This window comes from Vigna umbellata, chromosome 4, assembly GCF_029865625.1.
Source record: "Vigna umbellata cultivar VRB3 chromosome 4, Vumbellata_1.0, whole genome shotgun sequence".
In the NCBI taxonomy this organism is placed as follows: Eukaryota; Viridiplantae; Streptophyta; class Magnoliopsida; order Fabales; family Fabaceae; genus Vigna; species Vigna umbellata.
The window spans coordinates 74540419-74568220 of NC_142168.1; the positions used below are offsets into that span (position 1 = coordinate 74540419).

Below are 27802 nucleotides of genomic sequence, written 5' to 3' on the forward strand. Positions count from 1 at the left end.
GAAGCACGACACGTTCTTGATCACGTACACTCACATCCAATTCCCAAAAAGAAAAAAGGAAAATCGTTCCTCCTTCACGCACTGACACACGCACTGCCATTTTGCTCTCCACCACTCCTCTGCTCCTCTGACCCGTAACCACCCTAACCACATTTTACCTTTCACTCTCCATTCCCCAACTCCATTATCTCCAATACCCATCACCTTCATCCCAGGCCACACTGGAGCAACACCTCTATTCTTTTCACACAGCGTCTTCATTATCACCCCTCATAATTCCTCACCAAACCAGATTCAATCTCCAGAATCACTGCCCATTCAAATTTATCTGCATCAAACATCACCCGCTAACTTCATCTTTAACCTCCATTTTATCTATCGCTTTTCTTTGAAAAGCATTACGCAGAACCCCAACCTTCATCACCCATTCTTACCATTTTTTCAATCACCAAGCCAAACTCTCACAGGGGAAATCCACTCACTCACCGGATGGCCTCCGCCTAATCCCTCTCCATTCTCTGTCAACACCGAGAACCCCTATTCATCTACAACAGACAAAAGAAAGGCCAACCACAAGGAGGAGTTCCAGGAGGCACATAACGGCACACACTGTCACTTTCTTTCGGGCGTGAAGTGCGTGGGAGATTTGTTCTCAAGTTCACTGGCTACCCCGTCGCCGACGACTACTACCAGTGTTGTATCACATCGTTGTCGGATACCGCTGCTCGCACCGCGCCGTTCGTCTATCGTTTATTCGGTTGGGTCGCCACTGCGTAGCTTCATTTCTTCTGGTCTCTCCACACTCATCACAATTGCACCAACCCAATCTCAACACCCGAAGAACAGAGAAAAACTCACTCATTTTCCTAGTCTCTGCCCACACAGTTGCGAAGATGAAGAGACGTGCAAGTGTTTCGTTTTGGGGCTGGTTGGGCTGGTTGGCAACGTGAACAATCTGTGCGAGGAGAAGAAGCAGGCTGACATAAGGTTTGGACGCTAATGGCTCATTGCCTGGTCCATCCTAATTGTTAGCATTTGTTTTTGGGTTTCTTTTTATGTTATTTATGCAGGTGTATGGATCTGAGGATGACCTACACTTTGTTCACGGAGGCTAGTGATTTGGTGTGACGGTATGAAGGCTGAGGAAGAGGATGCCTCTGACTCATGAGAAAAGAAGGAGATTTCTACAAATGAAGAGAGAAAAGGAAACCAGGGTTTCTGCTTTGAAAGAAATTGGGCCTGGGCCAAGCTTTTCCTCAATATTGGTTCTAATCTATATATCTTTGGTTTTATTAGATTTGTTTTTTTATGTTTTTATTTTACTTTATGCAACCGTATATGTATTTTGTGATTGTTTTTGCTTTGATTTTTTTTTTCTTTCACCGTAATTATTTGTCACACGTACGCTTTTCTTGCACAGTTTATTTTACTATTATATTAGTATGTTTTCACATTCATTTATTTTTTTATACTTATTTGCCTTACTTACGTAACTACTACTTTTACCTTATATTTTATAATTTCATTTTAAATACTTATGTAAATAATATTGTCATTTTTATAAATAGATATGTAAATAATATCATTGTTTCATTTCAAATGTTTAGTAAATATTATTCTTATTTTATATTAAATCCTTACGTAACTATTATTACTATTTTTATAATCTATTTTAAATATTTTTGTAAATACTATTTTTATATTAATAAAAATTACAAAAAGATGAAAGATAAAAAAAAGTAAAAAATAATAATAATAAAATATAAAAATTAAATGATAGTAGGAGTGTTTGTGCGATCATACGCATCAGCCTAACACTCAATACTCACAAGTTTTTCTAAATAAGTAAATAAGCATTCGTGTGTCCATTCGCATCGTTCTAATGCTTAATATCCTTCTTTCTCTTATAAAAATACAAAAAAATATTTTAAAGGTTGAGCACATGTGTGATCGTTCGCATCGTCCTTGTGCTAAAAACCTTCTCTCTTTCTTTTTATAAAAAAATACAAAAAAAATATTTTAAAGGTTAAGCACATGTGTGATCGCTCGCATCGTCCTTGTGCTAAAAAGCTTTTCTCTTTCTTTTTATAAAAAAATACAAAAAAAATATTTTAAAGGTTAAGCACATGTGTGATCGCTCGCATCGCCCTTGTGCTAAAAACCTTTTCTCTTTCTTTTTATAAAAAAATACAAAAAAAATATTTTAAAGGTTAAGCACATGTGTGATTGCTCGCATCGTCCTTGTGCTAAACACCTTTTCTCTTTCTTTTATAAAAAATACCAAAAAATATTTTAAAGGTTAAGCCCACGTGTGATCGCTCGCATCGTCCTTGTGCTAAAAACCTTTCCTCTTTCTTTTTATAAAAAAAATACAAAAAAAAATATTTTAAAGGTTAAGCGCATGTGTGATCGCTCGCATCGTCCTTGTGCTAAACACCTTTTCTCTTTCTTTTTATAAAAATATCAAAATATAAAATCTTCAAAAACTAAAAACATTCACGAAAAAAAAACAAACAATATTGCAAGCCAGAACTACGTGATCCTTGATTCTCCATCAAAAGTGAAGATACGTAGGAGCAAGGTTAGCCCTTGTCAGGTTCACTTCCCAAAAATCCAAAATCATTTCCAAACAAATTTTCAAACAATTTCCAAACAAACTTCTCAAACAGTTTCAAAAAGAACTACGTAACCCTGATTTCTCATTTTGAATGAGAATACGTAGGAGCAAGGTCAATCCTTGTCGGGCCCAAAAAAACTAAAAAATATATTTTGTTTATTTAGAATTTTATTTTAGGGGATAGTTAAACATTTTGAAAACCACATCATATTCGTGCATTTAGTTAAAGGTACTGCCTCAGGGCAGGCGTTGTAGGGTGTTAATACCTTCCCTACACGTAACCGACTCCCGAACCCAGAATCTGGTTTTCGCGGACCGTGTCTTATCATTTTATGGTTTTTCCGTAGTTTTCCAGAATAAACTATGGTGGCGACTCCAATCTCTTTTCAAAACCCGTTCCTTTTTTTTGGATCGTTGTCCCGTCGCGATTCCGGTTGCGACAATTATTATCAATGCAAATACCGAAAAGGGAGTGTTCTGGAAAGATTGTTGAGGATTTCAAAAATTGAGCTAGGTTTCACTTATTGCTCATATTGGTCCCTTAATTTATTTGGAGAGGTAATCATTATCTTGCTTAGAAGGTGATACTTACAAAGTATGTATCCAAAGCAAAAAAGGACAACTTTGTCTCCTTATTCTTCTCCACGCTTTGTCATATCTCACTATCATTTTTTCTCTTCTCCTCAATTTTAAGACCACACATGTTATGGTTTACGTTATGTTGAAAGATTTGGTTCATTATGTGGTCATAATTGACACCATATATGCTTGATATGTGCATTAACATGAAAGCGAATGTATTTTGTTTTCAAAATGTGTCAACAATTGTGTGGAACTTGTTGTGCAAAAGTGTACATGTAGGTTCCTACATAATTAAATTGTGCTCCTCTCCTATTTGTACAGATTTGGTTTCCTAATTTTTTATGTTTTGTTGGTAGATTTGATTTATTATGTGGTAATAAAATTCCACCATTGTGCATCATAGGCATCATAATGAATATTTAAAACATAAGAAATTTATGAACCTTCTTATGCAAAAGTATATACGTAGGTTTCCAATTAATTGAACTATGGTCCCCACCTAATTGTGTAGTTTTTTTTTTCAGTTTTGAATATTTTTTAGATAGATTAGGGTGCATTAAAATGGGATTTGATATGTTAAGTAAAAAACATTTGTCAAGTAGCGGCTAGACCTTGTTGTGCAAAGGTGTACACGTAAGTCCTCATATAATTGAATTTTGATTCGCACGCCATTATGCAATTTTTTTATCCCAGTTTTGAATGTATTGTTGTCATATTTGGTGTATGATGTGGTAATAAATTTCCTTCATTGTTCACTTAAAGGGTGCATTGATATGGTAGTGAATATGTTAAGCATAAAACTCTTATGAACAAGTATGTGGACCTTCCTATGTAAAAGTTAAGACATAGGTCCCCACATAATTGAACTTTTATCTCTACGCCATTGTGCAGGTTTTTTTTTCAATTTTGAATGTTTTGTTGTTATATTTATTGTATGTTGTGGGAATAAAATTTCACCAATCTTCACTTAAGTGGGGCATTAACATGGTAATGAATATGTTAAGTATAAAATTCTTTTGAACAAGTGTATGGAACTTCATGTGCAAAAATTAAGAGATAGGCGCGCACATAATTGAACTATGATCCCATGCCATTATGCAAGTTTTTTTCCTAGTTTTGAATGTATTATTGTCATATTTGGTGAATGATGCGGTAATGAAATCCCATCATGGTTCACTTGACGAGTGGATTAACATGGTAATCAATATGTTAAGTATAAAATTCTTTTGAACAAGTCTGTGGACCTTCTTGTGCAAAAGTTAAGACGTAGGTTCTAGTGTAATTATTTTGATCCTCACTCCATTGTGTAATTATTTTTTCTAGTTTTGAATGTATTGTTGTCATATTTGGTGTTCGATGTGGTAAAAGTATCCCACCATTGTTCACTTAACATGGTAATGAATATTTAAGTATAAAACTCTTGTGGACAAGTTAATAGTAAATTGCTTAAGTACATTAAGATAAATCGATGAGCAAGTATTTGGTTCATACCAAAATTGACTCAACAACATCCATGACTATACACTTGAACAATAATATCAATTTTGTTGTTGTCGACCTCAAATACTCGATTATCTCTTTCGTTCAACCCGCATTTTGTTCATAATTCCTTTCATATTTTCCAAACTTTATGGAATTACGTGACTTGAAAACCAGGACTTTACACATTGTGGAAAATAAGACTGATTTATTATTCTCAATCATAAAAAATACATTTTGATACTCTCTATTTGTAATAATCTAGTTCTCCTAAAAAGGGAAATAGGGAAACTAGGAAAGTAAAATAAAATAAAAGATTATATATTTATTTCCTCTAATTAGGAAGATTCTAAAGATATCTCAAATTACAACACTCCCCCTCAAGCTAGATCATACAAGACTGTATGAACAAGGCTTGGAATAATCAAACTCAATTGTAGAGAACATCAATAAACCAAATTGGACAACAATGGGAAAAAGCGAACTAGCACAATGAAACTTCAACTTGGACAACAATGGACGAGGGCGAACCAACACCATGAAACTTCAACTTGGACAGCAATGGACGAGGACGAACTAGCACCATGAAACTTCAACTTGGACAGCAATGGACGAGAGAGATTTCCATCAAAAATGGATGATGACTTGCAGCAGCAAACAACAACAAACTACAAGAACAGATAAAGGGCCTCTAATGGCGAACAACAACAAATTACAGGGACTAGATTGCCATCAATAGTGGCGAACAACAACAAAACTTCAAGAACATGATTTCCATGAGTAACATATGAGAGGCCTTTCAAAGGATAACAGCCACGAACCTGTAGGGACTTAACCACCCTAAACAATAATGAACCTTTAGGGACTTAATTGCCCTAACAACAACGAACCTTTAGGGACTTAACTGCCCTAACAACAACGAACCTTCAAGGACATCACTGTCCTAACCTTTAGGGACTTAACTGCCCTAACAACAACGAACCTTCAAGGAATTCACTGTCCTAACCTTTAGGGACTTAACTGCCCTAACAACAATGATCCTTCAAGAACTTTACTGTCCTGAACAGCAACAAACCTTCAGGGACTTAACTGCCTTGAACAACAAAAAACCTGCAAGAATTGAACTGCCTTACAGTGGCTAACAACAATAAACCTACAGGGATTTAACCACCCTACAACGGCTGAAACTTTTCTTCCCCTCACGACTGAATGACATATGAACGTCAATGACAGAACGTGAAGGTGGAAGAACTTATGAGAATCGATCTGTACTTGGGGACAAATCTGAAACCCCTAACATCGAACAAGTCAAATAAGCGGGCAGTCTCGTAGAAAACCTCTCAGTGAGCTGTTACAACAAGGCATTAGAATAACTCTCAGTGAGATGTTACAACAAGGCATTGGCAGAAACCAAAAACACCAAAGATTGGGACTTATGATGGCATCAAAAGGCAAAAGACAGGTTGGAGATCCAAAGTTCTCTGTTGGACTACTCCTAAATGGTGATACTTAACACTGTATCACAAGAAGTACAGGCTAAACTCTAGCCCAAGAAGGAAGTTCTCTATAGGGGCTGGAAAATATTTCCCCTCACGGCAAACAGTCGGCAGCAATAAACTGTAGAGGTTACAACAACTGACTGTCGCAATGGCGACTGACTACGCCGACGTCGATTGTGGTAGCAGCAAAACGAAGCACCGTTGCTCGAGAAATAGAAACGAATCGAGAGGTAGAGAATCCTTCGTAATTGAGAGGAAAGAACTAACGCAATGGCATCGAAAGAGGTCTCCCTATCGAGAGAGCGGGTTATGAAGTATATCCAGCAATTCAGTACAATGGCGAGATGACAGAGATGGAGGTTCGGCGACACGACCAGCAGCAACGCGGTGTGATTCTGACATCGGGAGGGTGGCGTGTGACGAACACGCACCCGAGAGCAACTGAAGAAAGGTGGCGCGTGCGGAGGCTTCTACGAATATGGATTACCAGGGTTGGTGCTCGTGGCAGCGCGTGAATGAGAAGTAGCCATCAGAACCGGCGTAGTTGGTCCTCCCTCAAAAAAATGGTCCAAATCTGTTGGTCACCGGTCGAAACTACGACGGTGGTCGACGGCGGAGAGCGATGGTGCACATCAGAATACAGTGAACGAGGATTCTGATTGGAAGTCAGTGAATATGCGAACTATGGGCATTACTTAAACCACAGGTGCAACTATTGGTCTGAAAGGGAATCCCATTATGAGACAAATTCTAGAAGTATAGCTTATAGCTAGGTCAGATTCAACTTTCTGGAAGTATAACTTATAGCTAGGTCAGATTGAACTCTAGAAGTAAAGCTTATAGCTAGGTCAGATTCAACTCTCTAGAAGTATAGCTTATAGCTAAGCTAGATTCTAGAAGCACAGTTTTGTGTAGTTGTTATCAAAAGGACAAACCTGTTGGTAATGTTGGAGAAAAAGCTAGAATTCTACGGTAGAACTTGACTAGGGCAATTGGAGCTCATTAAAAACATATGTTAAAGAAGAGACTTTTAGGGGGTCGTCGATAGCCATGGAAAATAAGACTGATTTCTTATTCTCAATCATAAAAAATACATTCTGATACTCTCTATTTGTAATAATTTAATTCTCCTAAAAAGGGAAATAGGGAAACTAGGAAAGTAAAATAAAATAGAAGATTATATATCTATTTCCTCTAATTAGGAAGATTCTAAATATATTATCTCAAATTACAACACACATAACCCCATCCTTATGGGAAAGCATCAAAACCCCCGCCAATTCTTTGTTTCTAATGTAGGTTGCGAATTTACTTTGCAAGTCTTGCTCAAGCACAAAAACCAAATTGAAGATAATGAGATTGTGAGCTTCATCTATGTTAACGGACAAGAATGAAAGTATTGACGACATACCAAATGACTTCCTTGTGACTAAGATCTAGTCAACTTTACAACAAACAAAGATGTGTCAGGATATCTAGATACCCAGTTAATGAATACCTCCCTGCTCCTTTGTGAGGAAGTTCCGAAATATATGGTAATTTCAAAGTTCTTATTACCCAAATATGCGCACTTGATGTGGGCATCCATCAACCTTCCTAGGTGTATATTCTTCATTTCGGACCACCCATTGGTCATCAATGGATTTGTATTGTTCATGTGGTAAGTAACTTGGTGTGTGTGATTGTTATTGTCCACCAAGGACCAAATTGATCCCAGTTCATGTTCAAATGTTGCAACAAAATGGCGATCATATACCCAAATGCCTACAAAAGTTGTCAACGAAATTCCCATTGGAACCATGAATAAGAAGTAATTGATGCATTTCATACAATGGATATCATATTGAGTACACCATGCTTACCAAGTGACTGAAGTGAATGGTTCCAAGCTTCCACAAGCACGTCCATAGTCCTCTGCTGGTTATGGCACCCACGAATTCAGACAAGAAAAACGAAAACCACAAATAGGGTTTATTGTTTTCTTTCACAAAACTTTTCATATGAGTATTAAATGCAACCCAAACATGATTGTTGAAGACTGCGCATTCAATTGATGACAACAACCAATATTTGAATGCATGGGCCAAAATGTTTGAATGTTGAAATGCATTTAATAACACATTAAATGTTTCAATGATTTCTACAATGTTTCATTCATAACTGTTAATGTGTAAACGTTTCCATAAAAATGTTTCGGTTACCAATGATTTATTTGAGAACATCATAATAACCTGTGAACAAAAAAAATAAAACATAAATAAATCAAATATCTAATGTCACTTCATTTGCATATTGACCAAGTAATTAATATAACATAAATAATGGACAAACATTTAATGAACATATCAAAAGGAGTGTATTTGGAGATGTTGACACCTAAAGTGGTGTATACGTAAATGTTGACAACGAAGCGTTCTACACATTATGATGATGTTAACAAGGACACAAATTCTAAATGGGACATTTGTGATTCAAACATATTCTGGCTTCCAAGATCATCAAAATTATTGATGTGTCTAACATAAAAATTTGTGGTTTCCTGAAATAAATGTATTAGGCAAAGATTAAAGAAAAGCAAAACTACTAATAAAACCAAATTACAACCATGTAATTCACCTAGAGTTTGATTCCTTCAATGTTTATTTTTAGTAACATGTGAATTTTTCTTCATTGTAATTTTTCTATTGTTGATTGCATTCTATTCGTTTGTGGTATGTCTTTGTGTTTGATAGAGATAGGGTTGCAAACAACTAAGCCTGCATTTTGAGTACTAGGGCCACACTGATGAGTGTTAACCGGATCTGCATGCATGTGACATCTATCCTGATTGACGATATTCATTGTGGGTGATGTACATAACCCTAAAGTTTTGGTTATGGAGTTTAGTTGAGTAACCAACTGATTAGATGCAGTTTCAGATTCATATGCGACATTTGCGATGTCGTAGAACCGATTACATAACACTTAGTATCCTTGCATCTTAGGTTCTTCAATGTTATTGGCGTAACCAACTGTAATTAGAGTGTATATTCTACGTAGATTCTTACTCCAACATCACAAAACACATTTTGTTGGTATCTTACACACATCTTCCTGACCTAAGACCAACAAGAAATGTCGACACAAGATTACTTTGACCACAAAAAGTTGATAACTACATTGTGTGTTGGTGGTCACAGTATCAAATTCGACTTCATGAAATTTATCACCACCTTGACCCTCCCGGATAAACTCTTCTTTGATAGTGTATTTAGTGATAGAATTATATTTTACCATATTTTTAAAGAAACAGTTCATCCTTGACTAGAATTCATTTTTGAACTTCTATAAATATAGGCACGTGAGTACTTCAATTGAAATTGTCTTTCAAGAAGCGATTGACACACTTGTTGACATAATTTTTAGTAGAAAAAATTTTCATTCTCAAGTTAATGCACAAACAAATAATCTATGATGGCAATAATGACCAGATAATTAACCAAATATGTTAACATCGTCCAAAATTAGTAAAAATAAAAAGTGTACAATTGAGTGGAGACCAAGGATTAAATAAGTGGGGACCTGCAGCTAAACTTCTGCACAGGGAGGTTAACACACTTGTTGACATGATTTTTAGTAGAAAAAATATTCATTCATATCCTAATGCACAAACAAATTATCTATGATGGCAATAATGACCAGATAATTAACCAAATCTGTCAATATCATCTAAAATTAGTATAAATAAAATGTGTATAATTGGGTAGGACCAAAGTCAAATAATTGGAGACCTACAACTAAATTTCTGCACAGGAAGGTCAACACACTTGTTGACATATTTTTTAGTAGGAAAAAATATTCATTCTCATGTTAATGCACCAAAAAATAATCATTTATCATGACAATAATGACCACATAATTAACCAAATGTGTCAACATTATCAAAAATTAGTAAAAATAAAAAGTGTAGAATTGGGTGGGAAGCAAAGTTCAAATAATTGGGAACCTACCGCTAAACTTTTTGCACAAGAAGGTCCTTAAACTTGTTGACATAATTTTTAGTAAGAAAAAATATTCATTCTCATGGTAATGCACAAAAAACTCATCTATGATGAAAATAATGACCACATAATTAATCAAATCTCTCAACATCATCCAAAATTAGTAAAAATAAAACTGCATAGTTGGGTGGAGACCAAGGTTCAAATAACTGGGGACCTAGAGATCAACTTTTGCACAAGAAGGTCAACACAATTATTGACATCATTTTTAGTAGGAAAAAAATATTCATTCACATGTTAACGCACAAACAATTCATGTATGATTGCAATAATTAAATTAACAAAATCTGTCAACATTCATCCAAAAATTAGTAAAAATAAAATGTATAATTGGATGGGGACCAAAGTTTAAATAAGTAGGAAATTTTGGTATTTACTAAATAATAGTAAAACTTTTTGAAGTTGAATTTCCAACGGTATTATGATTTTAAAAGTTTTTAATTTTTATGCATAACCGTGATATTCCAAAATTGGGATGTTACATCTAATACTGACTTGACATGTGACACTGATATTTCCACATGACACAATGTTGACTTGACACGTGTCCAACCTTTTTTGAATTTTAAAAAAATTAATAAAAATTTAAAAAAATTAAAAAAAATGAAAAAACATTTAAAAAAATCACAATCTAACATGTGACACATATTGTTCATCTTCTGTTAACTATTTAGAAGACATCATAAAAAAAGATCATATTGAATATAAATTACGAAAATTGAAATCACATTGAACACTCACAAAAATTAGTCTCATATTAAACATAGTCGACTAAATAGAAAAAATTGATATTAAACCTATAATTTATGAATTTTCTAAATAACTTCTAAATTATCAAAATCACTATTATAATCTGACAACCTTTCTACCAAATTTGCAAACAACTTCCACCATACTAACATAGAACATGACTATGATAAGATCATTTTCACAAGTTTGAATCATCTACCTAATGTGCTAAACTTTTTATCCAATTTTACTTACCTACAAATTACAACCATACCAACCTACTACTCCAATAAAAACTACCACTATTACTAGAGATTCTGTTTCACTCATCAAACCCCAGAAAACATATTACTATTATTAAGTAGGAAAATGATACTTAGACAACAAATTTTGACAACATTTCGACACAGCACACGTGTCAGCGTTTGAGAGGGCCACGTTTTGAGGGAAAAAAGCTGCTGCGTTCTGAGCATTTCTGATCAAGCCTGCTTCAAATTTGACGTGAGGACGGGCACGGGCAGTGTTAGGTGTGCGTTTCAGAAATTAAAATGAAAATGAAATATCACTTGGAAAGGGAGCGGTCAGGGTATTTGTTTGGCGTTTGAAATTTGAATTTCATTTTTGAACAATTTTAGAGAGAAGTGAAGGTTGAGAGAGAGAGTCTAACCTAGAGAGAGCCCGAGAGAGTTGGAGAAAGGGAGTTCGAGAGAGAGAGGTCCGACGGAGTGCTTGCCGGAATGCCGCCGGACAACGTTGAAGGCCGTGTCGGAGCTATTCAACCCCTCCAGCCGGTTCCGATTCACGGTCGCCGCAGCTCCGACGTTGGCCAACGAAACGAAGGCGGCATCGTCTTCCCTCCAACCCAGCGAACTAGGGGCGCGTTCTGAGTCTCGATTCGTCCCACCTGCTTCCCTCCCTGTGCCGGACCTTTGCATTCACCGCCGGAGCATCGCCGGAGTGTCGACTGTTCGGTGGACGAAAAAGAGGGGTTTAGGTTTAGGTTTCTTTCCCATTTGGGGAGGTTTAGGGTTTGGTTTCTTTCCCATTTTCATGTATTGAACTGAGTCTCTTTGAAATTTTCTAGTTGAATCTGTTTCTCCACTCAAGTTTCTTATTCATTTACGCTTTAACTGTTCATTGTGCTGCAAGTTTTACTGTTCATCATCTCTTTCACGCTGCCATGGTAGGATTTTATTGTTCATGCTTGCTTTCAGTGGCTGGTTCCATTCAAGTTTGTGTTTCTGGGTTTGCGTTTTATGCTTAAGTTTAATTTGTGCATGAACGTAAGGTCATACTACGCGTTTTATGGTTCCATTCCAATTTTGATGTTTCAGCCTAAGCGTTTGGTTTTGCTGTTTTAGACTGAGCGTTCGGTTTTGATGTTTTAGACTGAGCGTTCGCTACCGAAAACGAACGACCGTTTTCACATTACACGACCGAACGCGGTTAGTGTTAGACACCACTACTTTTTGGACGCTCGGGCAATACGGGAAACGCTACGAAAACGAACGACCGTTCACATTACACGACCGAACGCTCTAACACTCACTAACACACAGACCGAACGTTCAAAAGGTACACTCCGATCCAGGTCGAACGCAAACAATCACTAATACATGCCAAGATCGAACGCTAACGCTCGTTACCTGAGAACACAAAACCGGACCCTTAAAATTCAAACGCTCACAAGCATTAAAACAGAACCAAGATCGAAAGTTAAAGCTCTGACATAACTAGGACGAACGTTTAGAGTCTTGGTCGAACACATAGCGTTCTTCACGATCGTCTAGAATCATGGTCGAATGGTCAAAACTTAACACATGACCGACCAAGTATTTTGATGATTTTATTTTGGTTTATGCAGTTGAGTGTTCGTCACTCTTTTTCGACAAAGTATATATGTACTTTGAACGAACGCTTGACAGACGAGCATCGGTCATTGATTGCGTGCCTTAGAGGAACAAGAATTTCTAATTGAAGAACTTAAAAGGAGGGTTGGAAGTTTGGAGGCACAATTGGCTGAAGAGAAGGCAAGAAGGCAAAATAAAGATGACGTTCGACAAAGTGTGCCTCGTACAGAACCACCTCCGCTCTCTGGACGAGCGTCCACTTACTGGACGAGCGTCCACTTGCTGGACGAGCGTCCTCTTCTCGATGCTGACAGCCAAATGATGCGCTCCTAACGTCCTAACGGCTCACAGTTGAGGACGAACGGTCACAGCAACAGTCAAAAGCCGAACGTCCTTTCTTCCTTCTTTTTTTTATTAATTTTTTTTTTATTTTTTTTATTTTATTTTATTTTATTTATTTTATTTTATTTATTTTTATTTTATTTTTTCTTTATGATGAAAGTAAATTTATTAATCAACCTGGACGAAATTGAGTGTTGACAATGCCCAAGGAACCATTCTTTGTACTGTGTGATTGAACGTTCGGTCTCTTTAAGGACGAACGCCCCGATCACTAAACCAAAACGAACGAACGCTCGAAATTGCATTTGCTTTTAACGCTCGCTCTTGGTTCTGTGTTACTGATTGTGAGCGTTCGGTATGATTCAGACTGTGAGCGTTCGGTATGAAACGGAATCTCCAGCAAGGTCACCTGGGCATATTCAAACCGAACTCCACCACCAACATCATTATCCATTTTCACGGCATAATCCTTCAATCACCACCTCTGACCCCCGCCAAATACCGTGACCACTTCACTCATCAGCCACCAGGTTGCACCTCCACGGGACCACCAGGAACCCATCTTTGAGTCACAGCCGTCATCATCCCAAGCCCCCTCAGCCACCATTGCCATCCTCAATACTACCGTCTAGCACCTTCATCACCATTGCACCACTGTAACTCTCCACCGTGACCAGTCCAACACCGTCATCATCTTCCTCGGAAACCTTCCACCCAAACCGCCAAGTTGCTGCCACCGTGCTCAGTCTAAAACACCAAAACCGAACGCTTAGGCTGAAACATCAAAGTTCGAATGGAACCATAAAACGCGTAGTATGACCTTACGTTCATGCACAAATTAAACTTAAGCATAAAACGCAAACCCAGAAACACAAACTTGAATGGAACCAGCCACTGAAAGCAAGCATGAACAATAAAATCCTACCATGGCAGCGTGAAAGAGATGATGAACAGTAAAACTTGCAGCACAATGAACAGTTAAAGCGTAAAATGAATAAGAAACTTGAGTGGAGAAACAGATTCAACTAGAAAATTTCAAAGAGACTCAGTTCAATACATGAAAATGGGAAAGAAACCAAACCCTAAACCTCCCCAAATGGGAAAGAAACCTAAACCTAAACCCCTCTTTTTCGTCCACCGAACAGTCGACACTCCGGCGATGCTCCGGCGGTGAATGCAAAGGTCCGGCACAGGGAGGGAAGCAGGTGGGACGAATCGAGACTCAGAACGCGCCCCTAGTTCGCTGGGTTGGAGGGAAGACGATGCCGCCTTCGTTTCGTTGGCCAACGTCGGAGCTGCGGCGACCGTGAATCGGAACCGGCTGGAGGGGTTGAATAGCTCCGACACGGCCTTCAACGTTGTCCGGCGGCATTCCGGCAAGCACTCCGTCGGACCTCTCTCTCTCGAACTCCCTTTCTCCAACTCTCTCGGGCTCTCTCTAGGTTAGACTCTCTCTCTCAACCTTCACTTCTCTCTAAAATTGTTCAAAAATGAAATTCAAATTTCAAACGCCAAACAAATACCCTGACCGCTCCCTTTCCAAGTGATATTTCATTTTCATTTTAATTTCTGAAACGCACACCTAACACTGCCCGTGCCCGTCCTCACGTCAAATTTGAAGCAGGCTTGATCAGAAATGCTCAGAACGCAGCAGCTTTTTTCCCTCAAAACGTGGCCCTCTCAAACGCTGACACGTGTGCTGTGTCGAAATGTTGTCAAAATTTGTTGTCTAAGTATCATTTTCCTATTAAGTATACAAACAACCTGCCATACAACTATCTTAAAAAAAGAGACAAAACGAGCTTACGTTAAATAAAATTATCATTAATAGATTATTTTATCCTCTTTGTTAACTTCAGGACAAACTTAAAGAGAAGTTTGGCAGAATATTTGTAAAAAAAATGAGAAGTTATTTTTTCCAAATAAAAGTGTCCTGCAATATTCAAAATTGTGTTTGATAAAACCAGTATCCCAACTATTAATTTATTTGACTAGTTTATAAGCTAGTTTGAGAACATTAGAATAGTTAATAAATAATCAAAGTAAATTATTTTATGAGATTCTAATTTGTAAATTATTAACTACTTCAACTAATTCATTAATTTTTTTTCATTATTATCATTTGTATTTTAATAAATTATTTTAATATCTTTAACTTCTTTTAAGTATTACGATCTATGTCAATTATATGGATACGAATAATTCTTATACAATTTGTTTTGTGTTTATTTCGTTGTTCTTTTGTTATGCGGTTCAAATTAAAAAATATTTTAATATTAAAAATTGAAGTAAAAAATATTTCATTAAATTATAAGATTTTTTATAATATAAAAATAATTTGAATTCAAAAATAAAAAAATTGAAAAAATAAATTTGATTATTACTTATAATATCAACTCATTTTAAATAAAATAACTCGTTCAAATAAAAAACATATACAACTTTTAAAGGATAAATAAAATTATGAAAGTATTTAATAAAAAAAATAATTATTTAAAAAATTGTTATTATACTTATACAATACTGTAACATTATAAGAAAATAAAATATTTCTACTTGAATTATTATAAGTGGACAATTAAACAAACGTCATCTTATAGAAGAAATATACAAAATTATACAAATAAAGTGTAGTTACAATTCTGTCATAAAATTAAATTCTTTTAAAATATACAATTTATTAACCAGCATCATATCATATATTTATGTACATTCTTTAAAAAAACTTTAAAGCTTTAACTCTCAATTTATTAGATAGTATCATCCCCACATGTACTTTCATCTTCTCACGCCATATAAGTAATAATTGCAAAAAAAAAACACAAATAAATAACAAACAAAAGAAGTTAAACTAATGATATCTTAGACATTCATATACAATAATTATATAAACATATATTACAATTAAATTAGCAAATATTTAATTAATATATCACAAATTAATTCTCATCCATTTACATAAATATAACCTAAACTCAATTCTATGAATTTATACATTTAGTATCACTCTAGAAGCTTTGTTTTTTCATGTAAAAATGAAACAATGGGTATTACAATTCCAATAATGGTACCAAACTCCTCCTTTCATGACAAAGTAAGTTCACTTATACTCTAAAAGAAATGGAGTTCACGACTCCAAGACCAGCTATAGGAACATCCTTCCTTTTTCACCACCTAGTCCCTCCTCTATGAGTCTAAGCGTCTAGTCGAGTATAAAAATAGCTTCCAAATGAGTGTTCATAGCAAATACATAACATTAGACTCATATGTGATACCCTTCCTCCTTAAGAATGATATGACCTTGCAACATATCATAACATCCAACAATATATTGTATTTCAATCATATGAGAAACACCTAATTGAAACATTTACCTCAATCACATGATTAACCTCCTCATCAAATCACATATCCACAAAACCTTCATTTTCACAAGTATTCTTTGTATTTCAAGATTGAACAAAACCCACAAATAAGTACAAAACAACCCACCAATAAATCAAATAGAACAATTCTTCACAAAGACGAACTTAAAATAGAACAATCGTAAAGACATATTTTTCTAACTATATACCTCAAATCAAAGATCTCAATGGTCAAAGCGAAAAATCATATATCTAGGACCTACTATCAAAATTTCAATTCGATAAGACAGTTAACAAAGCAGGAATCCAAATCTTATTAAGAGGACTCAGTGTAGGGAAACACTAGTACAAAAACAAGTATAACCTCACGCGTTCAACGTCCAATCACTGCATAGCCAATGTTAAAAATGAGCGGTGGCATTTTGTAAATAAATGCAATTATTAAACGTCGTTTAGAATTGTAATTCGACGTAAAAGAATATAAAACGTCGAATGCCCTTTAAATTCGACGTCAAAAGGTTAGTGAATTCAATAAAAATTGAGTGGAAGATTGAAAATTCATTCACTTTATCTTAGCGCGCGATACCCTCTTCTCTTCTCAAACTTCTCTCGAACGAAGTTTGACGAGCATCACATGTAATCTTTCTTTCATTTGATACAAATGCATGTTAATGTATGATTTTTATTTGTTTTAACCGATTATTTTTGTGCTCTTGTCCTTCATAGGCGCATTCTTCTTTCTCTCTCACTGGTGATGAAACTTTATTTCGATGAACCCACCTTTTGAAGGTTAGTTTTCGTTTTCGTTTTGAAGAACTTATGTGTTGAACTTGTTTGTTGTTCTTTTTGTTGAACTTATTTGTTGTTGTTGTTTGGTTAAACTTGTTTGTTGTTGTTTGATTGAACTTGTTTGTTGTTGGTTATTATTGTTTGTTGTTGATACTACACTACACGTTCACAGTTCATGTTTTATAAAATACCAAAAACTAAAATTTGTTATTTTTTGCTTTTCAGGTTTCGTAGAGTTGTAAAAAAGGATCATAATTAATTAAAAAAATTGATTAACGTCGAATATTGACAAAATTTGACATTAACATTAACGTCGTATATTGAGAAAAATCAACTTAATTTAACGTCAAATTAAAATTTGATGTCAATTTAACGTCTCCTGATAAGACGTCATTCGCGATTTCACCGTTAAAAGCCCAAAATATTGGACGTTGTACGCGATTTTTATACTAGTGAAATCCAACTAGCCCAACAAGAAGATTCTGCCAAAATCAATTTTGGCAGTCAGTTAGTGAGCTATTTGCTCGCCCAACGAGTCTACATAACGTAAAAACTCAAATTCTGCAATATGACAATGCCCAACACTACCAGATTTTACAACATAGGATTCCAACATTTCCAATTTGCATGTGATAATGGGAAATTTTGAACTCCTTCATCTCGTAAATTCAATTGACCCCATATCAACATATCAATTCAATCATACAATTTCAATTCATTCTTAAATCAACTGGCTTACATGAAATTTTATTACAAGAATCATAAAGTAATAAATCAACTTCCCTCACCTCATGGTATCCTTATGTTCCTCAACAACTTTTGTAGCTTTTCACTCACTAAAATAAACCTATTTACACCTATAAGAGGATCAAATTAATCATCTAAAGGCATGCACTAGTAAAAAACTATTTTTAAACTCATATCATAGGCTTCAGTTTTGTAAAAACCGAAGCATATAAAACGTAGTAGCATTTTCATAGTTATGGCGAACTTATATGCTTCGGTTGTTTGCAGACAGAGGAAATGGGACCGTTCGGCTTCGGTTGTGCTATGAACCGAGGCAGTATGCCCTGCCAGACAGGTGACCTTTTCTGGAACCGAACGACCTAAGCACATTTTGTCTACTAATATGCCTCGGTTGTCTAGGGACAAAGGCAATAGGACCATTCGACTTCGGTTATGATAGGAACCGAGGCAATATTTCCTGCCAAACAGGTGACCTTTTATGAAACCAAGCGGTCCAAACACATTTTTTCCACTAATATGCCTCGGTTTTTTGGGGACAGAGGCAATAAGACTGTTCGGCTTCGGTTATGCTATGAATCGAAGCAGTATGTCCTCCCTATATGCCTCGGTTTAGACGCGAAGCAAGGCCTTATAGTCCCGTTCGGATTCGATTTTTTACTTAACCAAGGTAATTGCGGAAAGACTGCCTATAGACAAAAGTAATCGTTGTTGTTTTTCCTTACTGCACTAGTGATGATTTGATTCATCAACACACATAGAGTTCATAAGAGAAAAAAAAAATTCCAATCCAACTCTAAGCAATTCAAGAAAACAAATTAACAAATTATATTTTATATACATGGAGGAAAGAAACTTACTCTATTTTGAATTTTGATCGTTGAAAATAATAGGACTTTTTGCGGAGATTCCAACTGCAGTCTTTAATAAAAAGAAAGATGAGATTTGAATGAAAAATTAAAGAGGAAGATAGAACAAATTTTTTTTTTTAAAAAAAGATTTTTATAGAAAGAGAAAATTATGTGTTGGGTTATTTGACAAAAGGCTTACATACATTTTTGTCTATTAAAAAATCTCACAAATACTATCTTTTTTTTCTATAAATAAAAATTTAATTTATATAATAAAACACTTAATTATTTCTTTTATATCATCAAATATTTATTAGCTAGTTTGTAAACTAAATTTATAAATTAAAAGTTGATAAACTAACCATTAACTTATTAACTGATTGCGATAATCAAACTAAAAACAAATTATTTTAGACAATTTTCGTACAACATGCTACTTTTGTAATCACACAATACAAGACATTTTCTTCATGTACCTTCATAAGTTTCTTCCTTCACTCTATATAAAAAAAATCTCTTTGCATTATGAAATTCAGAAATAAAAATTACTTTTTGAATTGTGTAATTTCAAATTGCATAATTTAAAAAACATTTTTAGTTTTTTGATTATATAATTCGAAACTTATTTTAAGAAAAAAAAATCACTTTTTGATTATACTGAAAGTTATTTTAACTTTCTGAAAATCTTTTAATTTTCAAATTGCACAATACGAAAAGCATTGTCTAACTTTCAAATTATATAATAAAAAAAATAATGAAAAAGTTCTTTTTAGATCGAAGTACAGGAAGAAAGTAATGGAGGTGCAGATAGAAATTGTCATCACACAATCTAACCCCACTAGTTACACATGCTACATTTCACCATCCATTTTTATATTTTATACAATAAATTGTTTTAATTAATTATTCCATGACCATTTTAAGTTGTTATCTTAAAATTACACTATTACGTATTTCTTATTCCATATATAATATATATATATATATTATATATATATATATTCATAAAAAATGACTGAATTTTACGTGTTTCCTGTATTTCTTTTAAGCCTCTTCACATTTGAAAACTAATTTTTTTATTTTATTCCTTATATTATACAACAATACTTAACTGCCTCTTTATTGAACACAAAGTAAATTGATACTTTCAAGTGAAAATATTAGTATTGTGATATAATGTTGGTATGTGACACTTCAAAATACCTGTTAAGGTATGTAAATAGATGTTATTTATCTATTTTTAAATTAATAATGAGATTAAAAATAATTATTGAAATTTTGGAGGGATGAAAATTAGAAGAAAAAAAATGTTTATAAGAAAGTAAAACAAAAACTCATATTTTATAAGTACAAAAACCAACTATTTCGGATTTATATGGATAAAAACGAATAAAAAAAGTGTATGGACTTCTTTTATGGTTAGCGACATAAGTGAAAAAATATAATTAAATTTAGTGTTTGTTTTAAACTCTAATTATTTGACCATGTATTTAAGTTACACGTGTGTGTGTGTGTGTGTAATGCATGAGTTTGAGTTAGTTTTGGATGGAGTATAATTGTTAGATTTGCAGGTGAGAGGTGAAAATGTATATTCTGGGTAGAGCATATAGAAAAATTAGTAGGCCCTTTCTTTGTTCGGCTGAAATAGAAAACAAAACTAACAAAGGGCTGTCTCAAAAATTTTAGGAGGTGCAATTAGTAACAATATTTATCCTTTTTTTCAATAAAAACATCACTTTTATCTTATTTTGTATTCATTTTCTATTTTAAGTATTTGCACAGAAAGAAAATTAAAAGAAAGGAGCATAATTTCCTGTACGAAATGTTTAAATACAGAAAACAAATTAGAAATATTATGACAATTCTATGATCAAAAGTATAAACAATATACCTTTTGTTACAATTAACAGGCCCCTAACTTTTCTTTTCCCTCAGTATTCTGCTCCCTAACTTTTTTATACATCTATCTTTTACTTTCATGTTCTTCTACCCTCTTCCTTCTCTCCCCATTCTCTTTCAGGTTTAAGGTTTAAGCTAAAAAGTTTAAAAAAGAAAAAACTTTCAAACAGCTTTTACTTTATTTAAAAAAATTATTTTTTTTTAAATTAAACAAATTTAACATATACGAAACATGACTCAACCTGTACGAAGCAAAGCTTAAATTTTGGGACTAAGACCAATCTCTCCGTTTGATTTGTTTAACTCAGCATCTTTTAAAAGCCGATAGCTTAAAAGATTCAAAATTTGACATATCTCAGTAGAGTTATATGCTTAAAATTTGAAGATGTTCACTCTTACACATTTGTGCAGAGAGATTGAAGGTGTGCTCAAATTGACTACTCCCCGTAACAAAGTGTGTCAATATTTACATGGATGAAGATTCTAAGAGCTGAATTTTATGAATGTAATTGATAACAATCAAGCCTCCTACGACATTATGGCCATAATCATCGTAGCAACTACTAAGCTTGATTGCATGTGTTTCATCCTATCTATATATATTTGAATGCTATTGTGAAGTTCTAACTGGAACTGGATGAGAGGAAGCTCATGCAGATTGGTGGACGAACTTTTAACAAAGCTAGAATGGATGAAGGGAGAATCCACAATCCATCTCCACAAATCAAACCAGAAGCAGCAGCAGGAACCATCAAACTTGCTTCACTTTTGTTTAGTTTGTGCCACATAAACACAACCAAACTACCCATGCACATGTCAATGGCAAAGTAACCACCAACTAGGAAAGGAACGGCCATTGCCATTGGAAGTGGAATCCAATTCCCAACCTTTTTGGGGCCAAGATCTCTGACCAAGTTGGCTACTATGGCAAATGCAAAAAATCCATAGCAGAGTTGCAGGCAGTGCCGAGGAAGGGCAGAAAAGCCTTCCACACCAAGAATTGCCATGTTTCTATAAATGATTGCATATGGTGCCTTGTAATCCCCATTTGGGTTTCCCACATCAAAAGCCTTGTAGAAAAGGAAGAATGTGAGAGGAGCAACAACACAGCCTATTGCTGTCCCAATTGCTTGGCTTAGAAGCATTGAACGAGGGGAAGTGAAAGTGAGATGGCCAGTCTTGAAATCATGCATCAAATCAGATGAAATGGAGACAATGGATTTTATCAGGCCACACCCCACAAGTCCAGCAACTACACCGTCACTTTTTCCTGCCAAGGCTGCAAGCACAAAGAGAGCCACTTTCCCATAGTTATATGCCATGTTCATGTCTGTTAAGCCCGCACCATAAGCATTGCAGAAGCCCAGAGAGGGTGCGAAAAGATATGCAAACACCACGTAATACCACTTCAACTGGGGGAACATCAAAGGGATCACAATAATAGAAACGATGGAGAACAATATGTACCCAGCACATGCTAACCATATGGGAATGCTCTCTCTTGCAAACACCTCATTCCTTCTAAGATCATCAATAGGGAGCGGTTTCTGGTTATCTGAAACTGCAGAGCCAAAAATATTAGATTTTCAAAACGCAGATACAAGACTCACCGATATCATGAGTCACTCCTTATGGAAAATTCCTAGTTGGCTAAATGCTAAGTGCAGCTTTACACCAAATGTAAAAGCCTACATCACATGCATAGACACAACAGAAAAAGTGTAAATATTTGTTCATATGCCTTTGATTATGTCACTCTTTTTTCTTTTTGCCGGTGGTCCGCTGATGAAAGCAATTGTTTTTACATGAGAAAACGCTGTGATTAGTAAAACTTGAGAATATATTGAGGATTGACTTACAGCCTTGGAAATTACTTACATGTATTAAGGTTCTTCCTCTTCACGGAGGCGTGGATATTCGTGGCAGTGAAATAGAGGACTTTGACAAAATTGTAAAGCCCATCACCAAGAATCAATGCAATGGAAATAAAAACCTGAAGCAACAAAATGAAAAAAAGTCAAAATAAAATCAAGGCTTCAAAATTTAATGAACTAAAATAAGCAGTGTAGCTTTGATACAAATTCTAGCAAAATTTAGACCTTATAGCCATTAAGACTTTTCATGCTACTTTCTGGTATACTTGCGGGAAACCATTCTCCTTTTAGTCCCCGGATTAACGGCCACATAATGCCCCATGAAATCACAGCACCCAGAAGCAAGGATAAATTTACAAGATGGGAACAGATCATTCCTGCTCCGACATAAGTCATGCTGAAATCAAAATAGAATCTGCCAAGTTGAAGCGCTTTAATCAGAAACCACGAGCAATTATTTCAGTGTTCAGAGACTATTCCTACTTGAATAAAGACAAAGGAGCATACGAATTTTTCCATGCTTTCAATCCAAAAGTGGGAAACTGAACAAATCCACAACTATCTCCACCCGTATAAAACCATTGAAAGAAAGCCCAGAAGAAACTGGCTGAGAAGAATTTCAAGAAACCATGAACCTGCTTTCTGCAAAAGTTGAATTGGTTGAGCTCTAATAAACATTCACCTGGTCTAACTTGTAAATACCAAAAACTTTAGTAGTAGGGCAAAACAAAACATGTTCATACTTGGCCATCGCATCTCCTTTAGGAGTATGGAACCCGTTGATAAGAACAGCAGTAGCAGTTCCACTTGGATAAGTTAATTTGTAGTCTATTATCATAATCTGTTAAATTACACAAACTTCATCAGCACCTCCACTCAACTCAAGCAGAACCAAAATCCTTAAAAGTGAGACCGTCACTTCTAAATGACAGTACAAGACAAATAAACATACAAAAGAACAACATCTGGACAACTGCTTGCATTAAATGACTATGTGAAACATCATATAACTCATGACTAAATGAAATACCTTTCTAATGGGAACCAACGCCAACAACCCAACAAAGCTGGTGACAAAGAGAAAGCCTGTCATCCATCCAATCCCAGGCTCCTTAGTACTCGAAGGATTGTTCCCCTCTGTATCAAACCCTGCTTGCTCATATGTCTTCCTATTCAAACCCAAGAGGTAAGACCCAAAACCACCTACAGTTATACAAGTTCAGTTCAATACACACACTATCATTTACACAAACACAAGTTAAAAGTTCAATTGAAAAAGACCCACCCACCTCCAACCGCGATGCTATAGCAAGCGACTGCACAAGTCTGGATTACGGTATTCTCCTGTCTAGTGAATGGTGTTGAAACAATATTGGCCTTTGCAAGAATCTTAGTCCAAGCTCTAATGAACACAAAACCAAGCAGAGCAGCCGAGACATTGAGATTCGGGACTAACCCAGTTGTGAGGTTCAACTTCATCACAATCACACTATAAATTGTTCCAATCAGAAAGCTAGCTACCAGTCCCCGAATTGTAATCTGTCTTGGCCATGGTGCTATTCTACTCACGTCATCAGGCACAACCGGAGCCTCTTCAATATCTTCTCTTCCGAGATTCTCAATCTCCTTGAGTTCTTCGTTGCTTGTTGCATTAGTACCCATTGGATTCATCAAATCCTAAACCCTGATTGAATGATCAGTCACCACAGAAATGAAAACGGGACAACGGGCACTCAATCAGAGGGGGGGAGAGAGAGAGAGATAAAAGCAATATTCAATGATTGCTTAACAAACCAGGTTTGGGGACAACATATAAAGAAACAAGATTTATTACAGGTTCGCGATTCCGACAAAACAATAGAGTAATATCAGAAAAATAATTTTAAAACAGTTTACAACAACAAAAATATAGAAAGAAAAGTGGAAAAGTTTTGAATAAGAAAACAACAGAAAAAAATGAATCAGAATCGGACTCGAGGGTTCGAATATCTGATGCCACGTAAGAAAAAAAGCAGTGATGAGTGAAAGATGAAACAGGGTCAAACAAGTTGTTACCTCACTACTCAGTTGCGTATAGAAATTCCAATGATGGAGAATTGAATCTCTGGGTGGTGGTGACAGGGACCAGTGCTTGAATTGAATTGTGAAACGGAGAGAATAACTAAGCGCGTGGAAAGAAAGCCACAGAAACGACGACGCAGAAGAGAGGTAGAAAAGAGTGGAGGGAGGTAAAGATTGAGAGGGGAAACGCGGAATTTATAATTGTCATTGGAACCAAAAGCTAGCTAACCTTAGAAGAAACTTTGGGTCTGTGTGGCTGCATGTAGTAGTACAACGTAGTGGGTGTTGTACTGCAAATGATGTTTTTGTGAAGGAACAATTATTTGGGTAATGATACTGTGACAACATTTTTTTGATAATATTTTAAAATTATTTACGTGTCATTACGTGGTTGATCTAAAATTACTTCCAAATCAATAATAATAATCATAAATACTAATATAAACCAATCACATAATTATTCGTAGAAAATGTTAAAATGTTGTAAAAAAAAATGTTGTGAAAAGTATTATTATTCTAAAGATTTTGTACTAAACTTGTGAAAAGTCTTTGAAGAGATTTTTGTACTTTCCAAATAAGCTTGTAAGCTCCACACACAAATAAAAACAGTTGTCGTTGACTTGGATGCAGAGTGGGAGCTGTTGAAAGTGGGTGGCTGGTCTTAGTTTCATCAGTTTCTGGCATGAAAGTAATCAAAAGCGTATGTGTTGTTGGGCTTCGTGTGAACGATGGCGTGTGCCACAAACATGTTCGGAGCGTGGAATAATTTACGAATGTGGCAGTGGCTGTGGAGTGAGGGAGACACACTCCTTCCTTGAAAGGTCAACCAAACGCCAATTAATTACCCACTCAAATCAAAAAAATTACATCTACTTTTTAAAAAAAAAGTTACAAAAAACAATATTAATTTAAAAGTCAAATCTAACGTTTAATTATATTGTTTTTTCAGCATTATTGTAATATGTAATTACTTGTTAGAAATTAAAAACTGAAAGTTCAATTAGTGTGATCAATTAAATCTCATATAAGAGATACTAAGTTTAGTTAAACTTAGTTAAATAAAAATTAAAATAAGTTATTAGAAAAATAATTCTTCACATTCTGGTGACCACAATTCACTTAGTTAAACATACTTCTCGCTTTTTAACATGAGAATAAAAATACATAAAGACCACAATTCTATTTTTTTAAAATAAAAGATACCTTATAGTTTTTTTTTTTATAAAAAAGATAGTGAATAAAAAAAACAAAAAAATTCCATGGAAAGGATGGGTGGTGTGGTGGTAAGAGTACATGCGGTCAAGAGATAAGAAAATGAAAGCTGGGCCCACATGCTGCCAAGGGAGATAATTTTAATGAAGCCTTTCTTGATGCCGAAAATTTGGAAAATGTTAAATCATTTTTAAATTAAGTATTTTTATTTTATATTCATTCTTCAATTTATCCTTATTATAATTTCCATAACGTTCTTTTAATTTTGTATAAATATAATGTAAATTTAAAACTTTTCAAACTCTTTATTCCAAAATTTAATGAGTTGTGACTTTGTTGTAATGGAAAGTAAATCTTTTCCTTGAAATTAATATATAACATTATTTTAATTTCTTGAAAAAGGTTTATAAATTATAATAATTACTTTAAAATATATTAAATGTTCTTTTAAGAAAACGTCTATAGTAGTCCTATTCATGAAGATTAAAATTGTTTGTCTTCTTCAAACAGAGAGATGGTTTTGCTAAAAACAGCAAAATATATTATTAATTAATTAATGCATTAAAAAGGAAAATTTTAATCATTTTAGAATTTTAGAATTTTATTTTTGCATATTTGAAGAATAAGAAAAGATAAGATAAAGGTAAAAATTAAATTTTATTATTTAAACAAAGAAAGTAAATAATTTTCGAATCTTTAAATAAAATAAGAAGTATTAAATGTTATATTACATTTTGAATTTAATATAATTAAAGCTAAATATGGGTACACTTATCTTTTTCGTAATTTATCTTGGTCACCTTCATTTTTGTTATCTTTCCCGTGCAAGTGTATGAAAGTTTGTCAGAAAATAAATATACATATTCCTAAATTTAAATAAAGAACTATAAAGATTTTTTTTTTAAGTATAAAGAATTTGTTTTTTCTATTAAAAATTGTCTGTGACACGCTAGCCCAATAGATTTAAATGAGAAATTGGGAAGCTAGTTATTTTATTTAAATTAAACTTATTTTTTTCTAAAAAAATAATATCAATCTAAGTACCAATATAACTTAAAAAGTTATTCTTTTATAAAAAATTTTAATATAAAAATTATTTTTAAAATAACGTTTTCTAGTATAAATCATAATACACAAATATACAGACACACTAAAATAAGGGAAAAAAAAGGAGAAAAATGTTACAACTTTGTTTTAAACAATGGTTGTTTTGTTTTACACAATGGTTGTTGTTATAAAATATGGCGGATACCTTCAACAAATTTGGATTAGGGCACCCAATTCATATTGTCCTTATTTTGTCTCCTATTTTTTAATTTAATTTTTAAATCAATTTACAATATTTAATGTAATATCTTATTTTAATAGTATAAAATTATTAAAATAAAACATCATACACATGATAACTTATAAGAAAATTGACGCTTCTAAAAAAGAAGATTTCACACTTGAAAACAAACCTATCTATGTTATTATTTCATCTTTTCTTCAGGCTGAAAGAATTAGAAGATGTCCAAAATTCATACAAATTAAAGTGATTATTACAAAAGATAAAAACATACACAAACAAACAAAGATATAAACAAGAATAAGCTACTGATCCAAACTATTAACTGCAACATTCCATTTTAGTAGAATAAAACTACCAAAATAAAATACTACATGGATGATAACTTACTAGAAAACTACAAAGTACTAGAACAGAAGATTCTACCCTTGAAGAATAAAACTCTCTATCCGGTTGCTTCTCTCTCAACACCGATTAAAAGATGTCATCCATACACACATATATATATATATATATATATATATATATATATATATATGTATATGTATACATATATATGTGTATATATATATATATATATA

The 27802-nt window shown here is 34.3% G+C and overlaps 1 protein-coding gene across 2 annotated transcripts; it reads right to left on the reverse strand.

The window, feature by feature from the left end:
• Positions 1-21111: 21111 nt before the first annotated feature.
• On the reverse strand, positions 21112-24959 carry LOC148201290 (metal-nicotianamine transporter YSL3-like). 2 transcript variants are annotated; one of them, XM_088113715.1, is made up of 8 exons: positions 24716-24959; positions 23950-24337; positions 23691-23863; positions 23404-23501; positions 23168-23302; positions 22886-23075; positions 22665-22779; positions 21112-22347 (listed from the first exon to the last, which is right to left on the reverse strand). In XM_088113715.1, exons 2-8 carry the CDS (start codon positions 24329-24331, stop codon positions 21410-21412), a joined length of 2031 nt encoding a protein of 676 aa, XP_087969841.1. In that variant the 5' UTR covers positions 24332-24337; positions 24716-24959; the 3' UTR covers positions 21112-21409. The 2 variants fall into 2 exon arrangements, with proteins under 2 accessions (XP_087969841.1, XP_087969840.1); XM_088113714.1 differs by having other exon boundaries at positions 23950-24344.
• Positions 24960-27802: the final 2843 nt, after the last annotated feature.